Genomic DNA, 13,538 nt, shown 5'->3' with positions numbered 1-13,538 from the left:
TTTTTTTTCTTTTTAAGAAGAAGAAACCTTCCATCATTTTTGGCCAGTTTTGACAGCCCTATGTGCATCACACTATCACTATCATTTCTCTTATTGTGCACTAACACACTTAAGCTGAATAGCCAATCAGATGGATTCCTCTCACAGACATATCCAACTCGAAACGGACGGAAAAAAGGGAGACAAGGGCCGATAAGTAGCGACCGTGCGTGACACACCACAAAAACTCCTGTCCAACTTGGGCAGACGGGCCGTCAATCTCCTTGGTGTCAAGGCCTTTAAACCAAGAAAATACTGGTATGGGTGTCAAAAAGGGGGATCTCTCATTGGAGATAACTTCTTTTATTTTTATCTGTTCTGTTCCAATAAAAATGGGTAGAGATTTAATTCAGAGTCATTAAGACATCGATGACTGTTTGCTCAGAACTGCATTCAGAGTAGTTTAGTTCATTCTTGTATTAGCAGTATCATGCCTTTTCTACTACTAGTTTTCTACTGCAAAGGAAGAGGCTTTGAACACAACCTCATCAGATTTAACGGGACTTCTCTTTTGTTTGCACGTGGATCACAGATTGCACATTTATTCTCTCATCTCTCTCATTCTGATCAGCACCTTGGAAACCACCTTCGACGGCAGCGTCACCACAGACGTCAGCAGTGGTGGAGGTGGAGGTGGTGGCAGCAGCAACAACAGTGGAGGGAGTCGAAGCATCCTCAGCCTCACTTCGTCCCGTCCCTCCTTGTCCTCATGGCGACTGGGCCAGTCCAGCCCTCGTCTGCAGGCGGGCGACGCACCCTCCATGGGGAACAGCTACGGTGGCCGGGCGGCCGGTGGCCAGGGGGGGCGCTACCTGTACCCAGGGCACCTCCGGCGGCAGCTGGCTGGCAGGGGAGGAGCCCTCTGCAGCGTGGACCTCGGAGACAGGGCCGGGGAGGACATTGACCTGGACAGCATTGCCGTGGACGTCACTGGTTACATGAGCGATGGAGACGTGCTGACCAAGAATGCTGCGCGCACTGATGATGTCACAAGCGGGTAAGTGGATTACACTGATGGAGACGTTTTAATCCTGAAAACAGGTTTTGAAATTGTTAACGCAGAAACAATTAGTCTCAATCTACAGAAACATACTTAACAGCAGATTTGGCAAGACAAAACATTTGCTCCTTCCAGCTTCTCCAGCTTGAGGATTTGCTGCTTTTTCTTCTTTTTTTTTATACTTTTTTTTTCTATAGATAGAATTCCTTTTTGTTTTTTAATGTTGATTTGAATTTTTTCAAAGTTTTGACATTTGAGGATGTCACTTTGGGCCCTGGGAAATTTCCACTGTTTTGGGATTTTCTTATCAATATAAAGGATCACTTAATGTATTACTAATAAAAATAATCAATAGTTGCAGAAATTGTGGTAGGTTGCCACCTACCAATGAATACACTTTTTGGGGGGGTCAAGTGAGAGAGGCACTGTCTGATTTTTATGATTCTATTTAAAATTTAAAATTGTTCTTCTGTAATTTGATAAGCCAGTTAACATAGTTTCTGATTCTGTTTTCAAAAATCTGCAGGGTGACATACAGTATTTGTATAATAAACGTATATAGTCTGTTTGGGATTTTGGCTAGGAAAAAGATTATTGGTAGATCGATTTACTTTGACATTCCATAGTACACAAGCCAAAAACTGTAGGTCCACTATAAACCTCCACACCTCTACTAGCATAACAATGTTTACTAATTCATGGGCAAAAAAAGTAATGAAAGTGTTAATGTAGTGATATGGTTGACCATGTGGCCCGATAGGCTGAGTTGTCTGAATACAAGCTTGCCACAAGAGGGCAGTAGTGTTTGCTTGCTCACTATTCCTGCCTGTGACCCGAGTCCCAGATAATATCCCACAGTTTAGCCTCAGTAGTATTTAAGTAACAGCTCAGATCCCACAAGTATCCCATCTCTCTGTCTGCAGACGCAGTAATGTTGATACGCTGATGACTTGTTTATTTGCTCTCTCAAAACCACTGTCCGTGTTGTAACAGGCCTTCTGCATACCTTGGCTGCCACACTATGCAATATAAACCTCTGCTGTCATATCAGATGAAGTTGTAAAAAGTGCCAACTGTGAAAGCGAGAGAGACCAGGATCTGATAACAGAGCTGCTGCAGGGATTAGTTTGAGTTGAGATGAATGCAAATGTAGAAAAGAGCCTGAAAGCTCAGGGAAACATGATGATGAAAAAAACAACATCTTTAAACACCTGGAGTGGGAATTACTTCCTCTGGCCCAGCCCTGAGGCAGCTGTACAAGTTGAGGGAGCTAAGTGCTCTTGAAGTACTTGATATGTCTGAATCTATGGCAGAGCTGACAAAGGCCAAGCCACAGCAACACCTGGACAGGTGAGTGATGTGAACAGGTGAGCACAGCCATTTGCTCACTCTGAAAATTTGATATTCAGACTGTGTCGGATCTGTGAGGAAAGCAAATGCAAATTAAAAATAATTTCCTGATTTTCTTATCATCTGATATTGTATGGGTAGATTCCTGATCAATTTTTTTATTCATTGGAATAATTGATATATTATTGAGTCTATAAAAAGTAAGGAATTGTGAATTGGTTAACCATCTAACCCAGACGAGGACTGCTGACCTCCCTCCACCCTTCTCCTAATCCCCAGGCTATTTAGAGGTTAGCTCTATCACCGGCCTGTTAACATCCACTAACTGGTTCTTCTGAACAGGTCTGGGATGTTTGCCCAGAGAGGAGCTGGCATTTAGATTGCAGCAGTAGACTGCAGTTGACGGTTCTCCCTACACTCACATGTCACTTAAAGAGTCGCACAAATCACAAAGCAAGTTTCTATCACCTCCATAGTTCTGGTTTGATTTGTCCCGGTTCTTCTTTTTTTTCAAAGCTGTTAGCAGTGCACCACATTCAATTCATTTCATCTTGGGGTGGAAATAGAAGTTTTAAGAGACAGATATCTCAGCATATGTAATTTTTTTTACTGACCCTTTAACTCCCAGAACAATAGAGAACCAGGGATTAGTGACATTGTAAAACTAATTTTTGACATCATATTTTGGGGGTTTTCGACTAATGGCGGGACAAAACAAGCGATATCGAGATGTCATCTTTAGCTCCGGACAGTAGTGCTAATTTTGCATTATTTTTTGATATTCTACAAACAAAATGCTTAATCAAACAAAGAAACAAAAAAACAAGAGATGAATTGTTATTAAAAGCAATTAGTTGCAGCTCTAGACAATTAGAAGCAGTTTAACGGTAGTAATTTCTGAGTGCTACATTACTGACAACATGACTGATGACACCACATTTGGTATCTGCATCGGTTTTCTCCAACCCCCAACCACTATTTTTTTCTTTTGGCCCCCCCCTCGCCACCTCCTCGGCTCGGGGGTATTGTTGCTCTTCAGCCCTCCCCCTTCCCTCCCTTCCTCCCATCCCTCCTCCACCTTTTGCAGACAGACCCAACCTCCTGCCAGGAGAGAAAAGCATGTGGAGCTGAGGGGAGAGAGGCGGCATACCAACACTGAGCTCCCACAGAGCAACACACACGCTCAGGCTGCACATGGACACTTAATCTATACGTGGAGAGTTCACTGATACGGCTCACTCACTTCTGATATCACCATGATCAAACGTGCTCTTACCTGGTGAAATTACTTACACAACAGCAGATCTCGCACACAGGTGCAAACCTGATAACAGACAGTAGGCAGGCGGTTGGAAACGGACACCCTTGATCAGGAGATTTTTATCAAAAGGGGATCAACCCTCACCTGGACGTGTTTATTTTTTTGGGACTAACTGTGTTAACATGTTTGAAGCAGAAAGGTACGTCAGAGTGTTTCAAACTATATAGACAAAACCCCAGAAGCTCTAGAGGCGATTGTTTTTGCAAGAGCGTGACAGTTTGTGAATTTCCTCCTGTCAGTACCAAAGTGCGTGCTTTCTTTTAGTAAGTCAAATATTTCTGCAGGTTCATTTACTCAAGAGCTTTTTCTTCTGTTAGTTGCACGCCTTGCTGTGTAAACTCTACCTGGCTCCCCCAGTTCAGCCCATAAACTCTCTTGTTTGGACACGTTTCTCCTGCTGCAGAAGGTTACAGGTTAACAGGCATCTGAAAATCTGAAACTGGACAGGGAGTCTCAGTTACTCATTAGTGTGAAGAATGTGTGTGTGTGTGTGTGTGTGTGTGTGTGTGTGTGTGTGTGTGTGTGTGGGTGGTGTGTGTGTGTGTGTGTGTGTGTGTGTGTGTGTGTGTGTGTGTGTGTGTGTGTGTGTCTGACTGACTGACCATCTTCAAGGTGACTTTGCTTTGGGACAATGGGTGCTTCTCATACATTTTCTATCCCACCATTGTTCACTCATCTACATTGTCTCTCTAATTGTGAAAATCTGCTTCACAACAAATTATGTTTTCATTGCTTCATCTGTCTGATTGATTATGTAAATCTTTTTAAAAAAAAACATAGGTATTGATTTGTCCGATATTTAGTGGTCCATGGATCAGTTGATTTAACTTTAGTGGTAGTCAGGATTCATGATTTCATGTCTTAAAAGCAATTTCAAATGTCTTAAAAACATATCATAAATGCAGCATAAGACATAAAAACCCAAATAAATGATAGTAACAATTTTGGTAATAACTGATGAACACCTAAGATTCACAAAAGCAGCTGAGAATATTATACGTTTTTAATCTGGATTTAAAGGTATTAAAAATCCGGCTTGTCGTCTTTCTACTGCATGTTTGTTCCAGCTCTTTGGTGCATGGTAACAAAATGCTGAATCTACTTGTTTAGATTGGACTCTGGGTAATGGTTAGCAGACGGCTACCAGATGACCTGAGAGAATGGGCACAATCCTTACACTGCATTCATGTTCTGGTGAGAAAGCACATCTGGTACTTTCAGGTTTGCCGCTAAAACTGTCTGCACATGATGTTGGGTACAACAAATCAGTCCCAGTGTGCTTTATATCTGTTTTATATCACCACAGTGAATCTCCCAATGCTGCAGCTCTGCAGAACGTATTAGGCTCTTTCAGAACAGTGTTTGGGTTTTCCTGCCCGCAGACTCGGCTCTCATCAACCTTTTTTCCAGCAGCTGTGTTGAGTAAAAAGAAAAAACTAAACTCAGATAAGCCCTCTGTACAACTAGCTGGTGAAGAAATTAAACATCTAGCAGCTTGTTTTGTGCACCCAAGTGGCCAAGATAAAATTGCAACATTGAAAAAAATCATGATCATACTTGCGGCTGTAAACATGGTATAGGCTGCGGTTTGTTCAGCATCTGCACAGGTTTGCTCTCTGCTGAGGGACTTCTGGTTGCCGTTGCAGTTTCTGTCTCGCAGCTCAGATGCTGATTCAGTTTGACTGCAGGTTACACAAAGGAGCTCTGTCTATAAGAAACACTGTACACTGTAAACTGTATATACATGTAGATGTGTGTGTGTGTCTTGCTGACATCCACACAGAGATAACACAGAAAGTGTTTTAGTGGTTGAACTCTTGCTGGGTTTATTTTTCTACTCACTCAACTGCCGAAACAGAATCATCACAACCCCACACAGAAAGCATTCACTGTCTGAACGGTCCAGCCTCAACTTTAAATCAGCAAACATTTCATTAAATTACACCTGGGTTAAATGAGTCAATATTTAGTTCCATTAGGAATCTCCTCCACGAGTAAATGTTTGGGGAATTAGTTGGTGTTGTTTTAGTTTGAATGGGAATGTTTGTTTAAAGTGTTGAGGTTTCGGACTCCAATGACCAATAAATCGAGTCCATTGAAATGTAATTTTCCGTTATGAATGAGGGGAAGCCTGCTTAGCCTGCATTTATACATAGTGTATTTTTAGCTTTTTTTTTATAATGTTCAGCTACTCAATCAATCATAATATCCTAGCCCAGAGTAGATGTGATGAATGGCAATATCCTTGTTGTTGGAATAAAGAACAGACTCATCCTCTGTCTACTGAGCTGCCACTTCTTTTACAGACAACTGTTGTTTACCACTGGCCACATGAGAGAAATGTGTCATTAGTCCGATAGTTTGCTGTCTTTTGTGTTTGTTAGGGAGCTCTTTGCCAAACGTTTGGCCCTGACTAATGAGAACTTTGCTTTGACTGGAAAACTAGATGGATGTGGACTCCTCCTGATCTATACACAACTAAAGCAGCTCTGAGAAGAACTAAAAGGAGACTGTTGTACCTCTGGCCAAGGTCTTAGACAAAGTGTGGCACTACACAACTTCAAATCATCCTCTCTGAGCCCTTTAATTGTGTGCCTTTGAATTGCTTTATGGTGACGATATCTAACATGCTTTGTTGTGTTTTGCAGTTATATGACTGACGGAGGTTTGGGTCTGTACACTCGGCGCCTGAACCGCCTGCCCGATAGCATGGCCGCCGTCCGAGAGACACTCCACCGAAACACGTCGTCAGGACAGGGAGATGCTGACAGGTAAGTCAGGAACCTCTTAAAGGGAAATTCACCTGCTTGTTCTCTTTCACTTTGAAATGACCCATCTGTGAAGTTCATTTCGTTTCAGGAGTATATGTTTTGATTCGGTGTTGCAGTTTTCTTTTGGAGTAACCAATTTCCCTCAGCTTGCTTTGTCCATTTCTACTAATTCAATTTTGAAAGTAAACTGGTCTACGCTCAGATCAAAAACTGTCTTTTGAAGTTCGCATTTGCTGTGTCTTTATTCTTTTGTAATGCAGAAGAGTAACCGGCTCTAATGTGTCATTCGATGCCTTCCTTTTAGTGCTCAAGTAGTGCGAGCCTGCAAAGATACAGCAAATGTCATTTTCTAAGGACGTTTTCACTCCTACGTGACTTATTTTCACCAATTTACCGTCAATGGGAATTGCAGTTTTTGCCATTTTTAGCACAGCAGGTTCCAATGTATTGAACTACGTATTTCCTACTGATTACCTACATTTCCCTTAATACCTTTATTCGCCTCCTATTAAACATGCTGAACTTGGTGTTTGTTCAGTAGTGGGAGTTTAGACATAGACAGTAAATATGTTGTCCAATGACTTTGTAGGCATGTCAGGTGGTTGTAAAGCTTCCTGTCTGTTTTCTGCTCCTGCCAAAGGAGAACAAAAAAAGAAAGTTTTTCATTTTTTTTTTCTGGAAGTTTAAATTCTGTTGAGTCCTCCTTTGGTGCCATCTGCCTTGGTTGACATACTTCAAGGGTTTGAAATGGTGTGTTTATGGATGTAATTAGAAGTCATGAATAGGTTTAATATCCCAGATTTTCACGTAAAATGGAACTAACACACAATATCTCGAGCAGGTTTTGCTCAGACTTGTACCATTACTACAGGATGTGATATAACTGAGCTTTGCACAATGCACCACATCGGTGACACACCGACTGATCCTAAATGGTGGAGATCAGCAGTGAGACACATGTATTTCTGTTGGTCTTCTTGGATGTGTTGGCCACAGCATATCATACAATTAGAAGATTAAGTATCTGTGTATCAGTGGGACGTTCGTGAGCGCCCCGTGTGAGTGTGAGGGATTCTGCGTAATGGGGCCGTCTTTGTCCTGTCCGAGAGATGGAGAGGGATTTGGTTCCTGGCTAATTGACAGGTGGAAATGGATGAAGGCCAAGCAAAGCCCCACCATGTTGCTGGATGTAGATGGATGGTGGGGAAAAAAAGAAAGAGAGAGAAGGGGGGAGGGGGTATGCTTGATATGGAGATAGAATGGTGGTTGGAAGAATAAATAAATGAGTGCAAGGCTGGATGAGACAAAGGAATTACGGATCTCCTCAATATATCATCGACATGGAATCTTTTATTGAAAAGAAATGTACTAGTTTCCTGTGCTTTAGGACGAGAAATATTTGACATGTGAAACAAAGGCTTTAAAGTCTTCTTTCGGTTTTAAACTGATTACACACAGACAGACATGCTGGTGGGTTTGTTGTAGTCTCGAGTGCTTCAAGCTGCCTTTTTCCGTAAATCTTCAGGTGTGGCTAATTTCCTGTCCTCCAGAATTTTGACCTTTGCCCTCTCACTGCCTTTTACCCTCAGTCCTTCACATTAAACTCTCCCAGCCCTTAGGTGGGGCTTAACACAAACTGTCCCTGGACTCATCGCTCCTCTCACCCTCTTTCTTCCTCGCTTACCATGCAGGACTTTGTCTCTCCTCTCACCTTTCCTTTTCCTCTTGCTTGTTTTGATTAGAGACTGCAGCGAGTGGAAGAAACTGGAAAGCCATTAAATGATAAAAGTATAAAAGTTGGGGGATTCCTCTGTTTTTCCCCGTTGGATTTTTTTTTTTTTGCTTTCATGTTTCTGTGTGAGGTTTTATTGACCAAGTAGGCAGATGTTATGTTTCTTCACAAACTTCACATTTCTTCTTTCATGATCTTCAGTCATCTTCATTATTTCTTTCATATGATTAAAGAGAAGGGCAAGGAAAGAGTTTTAAAATTAAAAGGGGATGAGGTGACTCCCCTCCTCCCCCCACAAAGGAATGTCTGATAAATGTGCTTAGTGCTTTTACTTCGGGATTAATTAGGAGAGGTGGAAGCGGCAGAAAATGCATTAGCATAACAAGCGGAAGCAAGTACAGCTGCAGGGTAAAGAAGGGTGACTGGTTTTCTGTTGTAAAAGATTAGACTAATTTAATACATGAGACGGGGTTAATGGTGCAGTTTGGGCAGGTGGAGGGGGGTGAGCACCTTTCTCTGCGTGTTTCCAACAGTTTGAGTGTCGGAGGTTCTGAGGTCCGAGGTGTGTGCGGTCTGTGTGTGTGTGTGTGTGTGTGTGTGTGTGTGTGTGTGTGTGTGTGTGTGTGTGTGTGTGTGTGTGTGTGTGTGTGTGTGTGTGTGTGTGTGTGTGTGACCCATCTATAAACCTGCTATAGTTTAAAGTAGGTTGAGAATCACCTGAGGCCTCACAATACTTCTGTCACAATACGGTATTATTGCAATTTGTTTTTTGCAACTTCAAATTTTTCCACATTGCAAATGATGTCCCCAAAAGGAAACTTAGTCAACATCTGTTTTATCTAAAAAGATACATTTCTCTGTTTGTTCATCTCACTTAAATTTTACTGCTGCTGATGAGATTGCCAAGCAGACAAACATATAATAATAGATTGATACTTGGCGTCTGTGTATAGATACAGTATTGCCACTGAAAATATTGCGATACTATGCTGTATTGATTCCCCCCCCCGGTTTGGGATGCAGCCTAGTCTCTCAGAGCTGGTGGGGGTGGGAGCAAGGTGTTAGGTTTCTCCATGGTATTGGGGCAAAACCTTTGTGACCCCGGGACGAGGATGTTAGAGGCTTCAAAGGGGTCGAGGTTCACAGTTAAGAGCGTTCCTAAAACTGTTACGCCTTCACGCTAAAACCCTCCAGATCAGACCCAACCTGCACTAATGAGGAGCACAAAGGATGCAACTAATAAAAACACAGCGTTGAGCGGTTCAATGGGAAAAGTATTAAGGGAAATTTCACAGTTCAAGGTGTTTTCACAGTTGCATAGTTTATCTGTTTTCCCCTTTTTCCTAATTGCAACATCTTTCCAAAAGTCATTGAGAAATCATGTGCCAACTAATAACGTTTTTAATAAAGAACAAAACTGTGGATTCCCCCCCCCCCATAATTGAGCAGCCCTTCCATCTCATCAACTGAGTTAGTGACAGCTGACGCTGATCAGTGCTGTTAATCTGCAGCCCGTTGGAAGTGCAAGACTAGTTTTAACTGTCAATGCATGTAAAGCAGTTGGTGGAAACCAGCAGCGGAGCACACTGACTCATGGGACAACAGGCCCTGTGAGGCAGAGTAGTAAGCAGAAACAATAGAGACTAGGAGCTCTGTGTACGTGTGAATGTGTGTGAGCATGCTTATCCCTGTCATTTATCTCCGCAGCAGGAGAAAGAGGAAGCAATCTATAACTGCCTGTCTTCAGATTTGAATTCTCTTTGTTAAAGCAGACAAAGGAGATGTCTCTGTGGTGTGAAACCACTGTAGCGGCGAGTGTTAAAGAGACACCCCCCCAACCCCTCCTTTCTTGCTGAAGCATTGAAAATATAGTTTCTTTTTTCCAAATGAGAATGTGACAGAGAAGAGAAGAGAGCACCACATAAACTACTCAGTTTTATGCTGCTGACTGATGCTTTCACATGAAAAAGAGGCGGCAAGGTGATAAAGGATCCTAGTAATGTTTTACACATTTGTGTGAATGGTTTATTTCCCTGTTCTCTACATATTCTTGCTGGTACGGTCAGTACTGGCAAGATCAGGACTCTTCAGAAGAAGTTTGAAGAAAAGAAGAATATACTGCATGATAAACAAGCAAGATAATTAATTGTATATAGTGTACAGTAGATATAACAGTAGTGGTGTAAATCAAAGTTTTATCACAATCCAATGTCATATTGATTCTTAGGACAATGATACAACATTTACTGATATTTCAAAGTCTGCTACAATAGGATTTGGATTTGATTTAATTCCGGGGCATGCAACCGATACCAGACCATACATAAGCCCAATTGACACTATCAGTTACATTTATATATACTTATAAATGATACTTACAAAAAGCTAACTAAAATACGATTGGACAATTTCCTTACTAAGCTCTTTTAGACACTTAAATTAAAAACAAACTACAGGTACTCTTTTTAACAAAAAAGAATAAAAATAAAATGTGAATTTCAAAATGTTGAAGATGAAAATATGTATCAATATTTTCACTTTGTATCGATAATATTGGATCACTGAGGACTGAAGTGATTAATCCAGACCAATGTATTGTTACACCCCTAGTAAACAGTCTATTTGGTTTGGCCAACGTGTAGCACTAACAATGTGAAAAATGAACACACAACCTCAAGGTGATAGACCTAACCATGTGAATGCAAGTAGCACTGTTACAAAGGTGGGTCATGTTGGGTAAAGGCTGATTCCAATCATTATCAAGAGGTCTGACAACAAGCTGCTTGACACGAGAGCTTTTAAATCAACATGAGACACGCAATCGAGCTCCAGTTCATTCATTTGTTGTACCTGAGATGTCTGTACAACAACGTCAAGAGAAAACAGCAGAATTACTTAATGTCATGAAACATACTTGACAACACAGAATATGCCAAAGAGGGACATGCTTCTTACAGTATTAACAATATTGTTCCACTGACAGAGACACCTTCCATCAGCAGGGGACTGTTAAAACACAGCTGTCACTCACTCAGGACCTTTAATTGTCCTTCTCGTTATTTTTTAATTGGAGATTTAAAGCCTTTTGTAAAGTCCTTTAAATTGCTTTGGTGTTTTGAAGGCAAATAAACCTAAGTAAACTAGCCATGCCTTGCCTTTGTGGTACTAAGCCACACAACACTAGTCTTTTAAGTCCATTAGCACTGCATATACAACCCAGCCTCCTTATTTAGTTCCATTATCCTCTGGCAAAAAAACAACCTGAAACTGGTCATCCGGCAACTCTCTACATTGGCAAATCAACTACATGCAAGCACCACATTCCTGGTAGATTACTTTGTGATGTGAGTTGTGTAATTCCACTGTGATAACTTCCCAGAATTGTAAAATACCGTCACCCACTATTGAGCTATTGTGCAATCTTTTAGCAGCTGATAAACTCAAACTTGTAGATCTGTGGCTTAAACCGTCCTTCCAGAATTTTCATTTCTTATTGGTATTTTTGTCCAATTATAAAGCCAAATCTCAAGGTAGATATTTTGAATCGATTTTTTTCCTCCTGCAAATTACTCAAATTCAAAAAGCCATTTTTTACAGCCATAGTTATTAACACAACTAAAGTGTAGGCTAACTGTAACATGTTCAGATTATTTTGTCTGCCCCCATTATGTGGAATTGCTGTGATGATTTCCAGTTTCTCCCAGGAGGGTTTTAATCCCACCTGCAATAGAACAGAAACAAGATGTTGCGCACACACACACACACACACACAAACACACACACACACACACAAACTGTAACACGTACTGTCCCAGTATGTTGCCTCTCCAGTCTGGACTTGAGCAGCTTCCCTGTTGGCCTCCGAGGAGAGATGTTCTTCTCAGCTACCAACAACACCTGGCCCTCACCCTGTCTCACCCTCTACCAGCCTGTCTCTATGTAACCCCACCTCCACCTGTCTCACCCTGTCTCACCCTCTACCAGCCTGTCTCTCTGTAACCCCACCTCCACCTGTTCCCCTGGTATCCAGAATGAATGTTGTGGTTTGCCTCCGGGCTCTCACAGTAAAAATAATCACTCTTCTCCCTCTGTTCCTGTCGTTTCATGAGCCAGCGATCTTGCTCCCCAAAGAACCAGGAGTCTATTTGTATGATAATCAGACACACAGGAACCCAATTTCAGCTGCACTTTGACCCTGTCCCCTCCCCCCCGAACCTCTATACAGATGTTGTACCCAGTCCTGCTCAGCTTGGAGACAACATTAACCTGTCAGTGCTGATTGCAGCTGCTGTTTCAGGACTTCTCTTCAACTCTAACCCTGCAGCGTGTGGGTCTCAGTCTGGTGTTAGGCCTCGGCTCCACTTTCCATGAGTGTTTGGTTAATGATGGCAAAGGGGAGCTGGGTGAGTCAGTGTTGGGTTACCAAGACCAGTGGCACCAGGGCAAAAGTCAAACCTAAACCATCTGTGGTTGTCAGATAGTGCACTGGCATGATTTTCCTCTATTTTCCATTATGATTGCAAGAAAAGAAATTGTGGCGAAAAGTATGCAATTCAGGAGTAGTTTAATAACCATGTTTTTGTCTTCAGACCTTCAAAAGGTAAAATTCGACCAACTTACTTAGTTTTGATCCAATGCACATATAAGAACTTTGTAGTAATTATAAACTATTGATTATCACAAGGTTTGGATACATTGACTTGTTTAGTGAAAACATTTTGACGTGTCATAAAGTCACACTGCTTGACACTGCTTATCAACTTGCCATCCCAAATTACGAATATGACATATGGACTTGCCTAGGAGCTGCCCATGTTGTGCTTACTTCTGCGTTTTGAAGGCCGGTAGATGTCAGTTTACTTTGCATGCTGGCTACCATGATGATAACAGACCATGATAACAACGGTAAACCCTGCAAGCCAGGTAACGGGATCCCGTTTTTCTTGTATTGGATGAGCATCAGAAAGGCGTGTTTGTGGCTGGGTTAGCTCAGTTGGTAGAGCAGGGATGTAGAAATTTACTGCTCTTTGCAGCAGAGTCGAACCCGCGGCCCTTTGCTGCATATCATTCCCCTCCTCTGCCCTTTGCTGTTTTCAGCTGTCCTGTGGAAATAAAGGCCGAACATGCCCAAAATAATAATCTTTAGAAAGGCATGTTCACAGATTGAAGAGGGAAGTGAGAAACTTAGCTTTGCTCTTACTGCAGCTAATAATGGGCTGTCTGTGATTAAATTGATGCAATCTAACTCAAGATTTGGGAATTAGGAAAATAATTTTGTGTGTGTGTGTGTGTGTGTGTGTGTGTGTGTGTGTGTGTGTGTGTGTG

General features: G+C 41.8%; 1 protein-coding gene across 16 annotated transcripts in view; it reads left to right on the top strand.

The window, feature by feature from the left end:
- nav2a (neuron navigator 2a) overlaps positions 1 to 13,538 on the top strand; it is a 224,756-nt gene that overhangs the window by 170,211 nt on the left and 41,007 nt on the right. For all 16 annotated transcript variants that reach the window (XM_032523975.1, XM_032523914.1, XM_032523864.1 and 13 more), the window contains 2 exons: positions 611 to 1,036; positions 6,359 to 6,481. In XM_032523975.1, coding sequence (XP_032379866.1) covers positions 611 to 1,036; positions 6,359 to 6,481 — 549 coding nt within the window. The remainder of the gene's footprint in view (positions 1 to 610; positions 1,037 to 6,358; positions 6,482 to 13,538) is intronic.

This window comes from Etheostoma spectabile, chromosome 1 (genome assembly GCF_008692095.1).
Source record: "Etheostoma spectabile isolate EspeVRDwgs_2016 chromosome 1, UIUC_Espe_1.0, whole genome shotgun sequence".
Lineage (NCBI taxonomy): Eukaryota > Metazoa > Chordata > Actinopteri > Perciformes > Percidae > Etheostoma > Etheostoma spectabile.
Note: the sequence above shows the minus strand (reverse complement) of the source record. Positions and strands in the feature narration are given on the sequence as shown.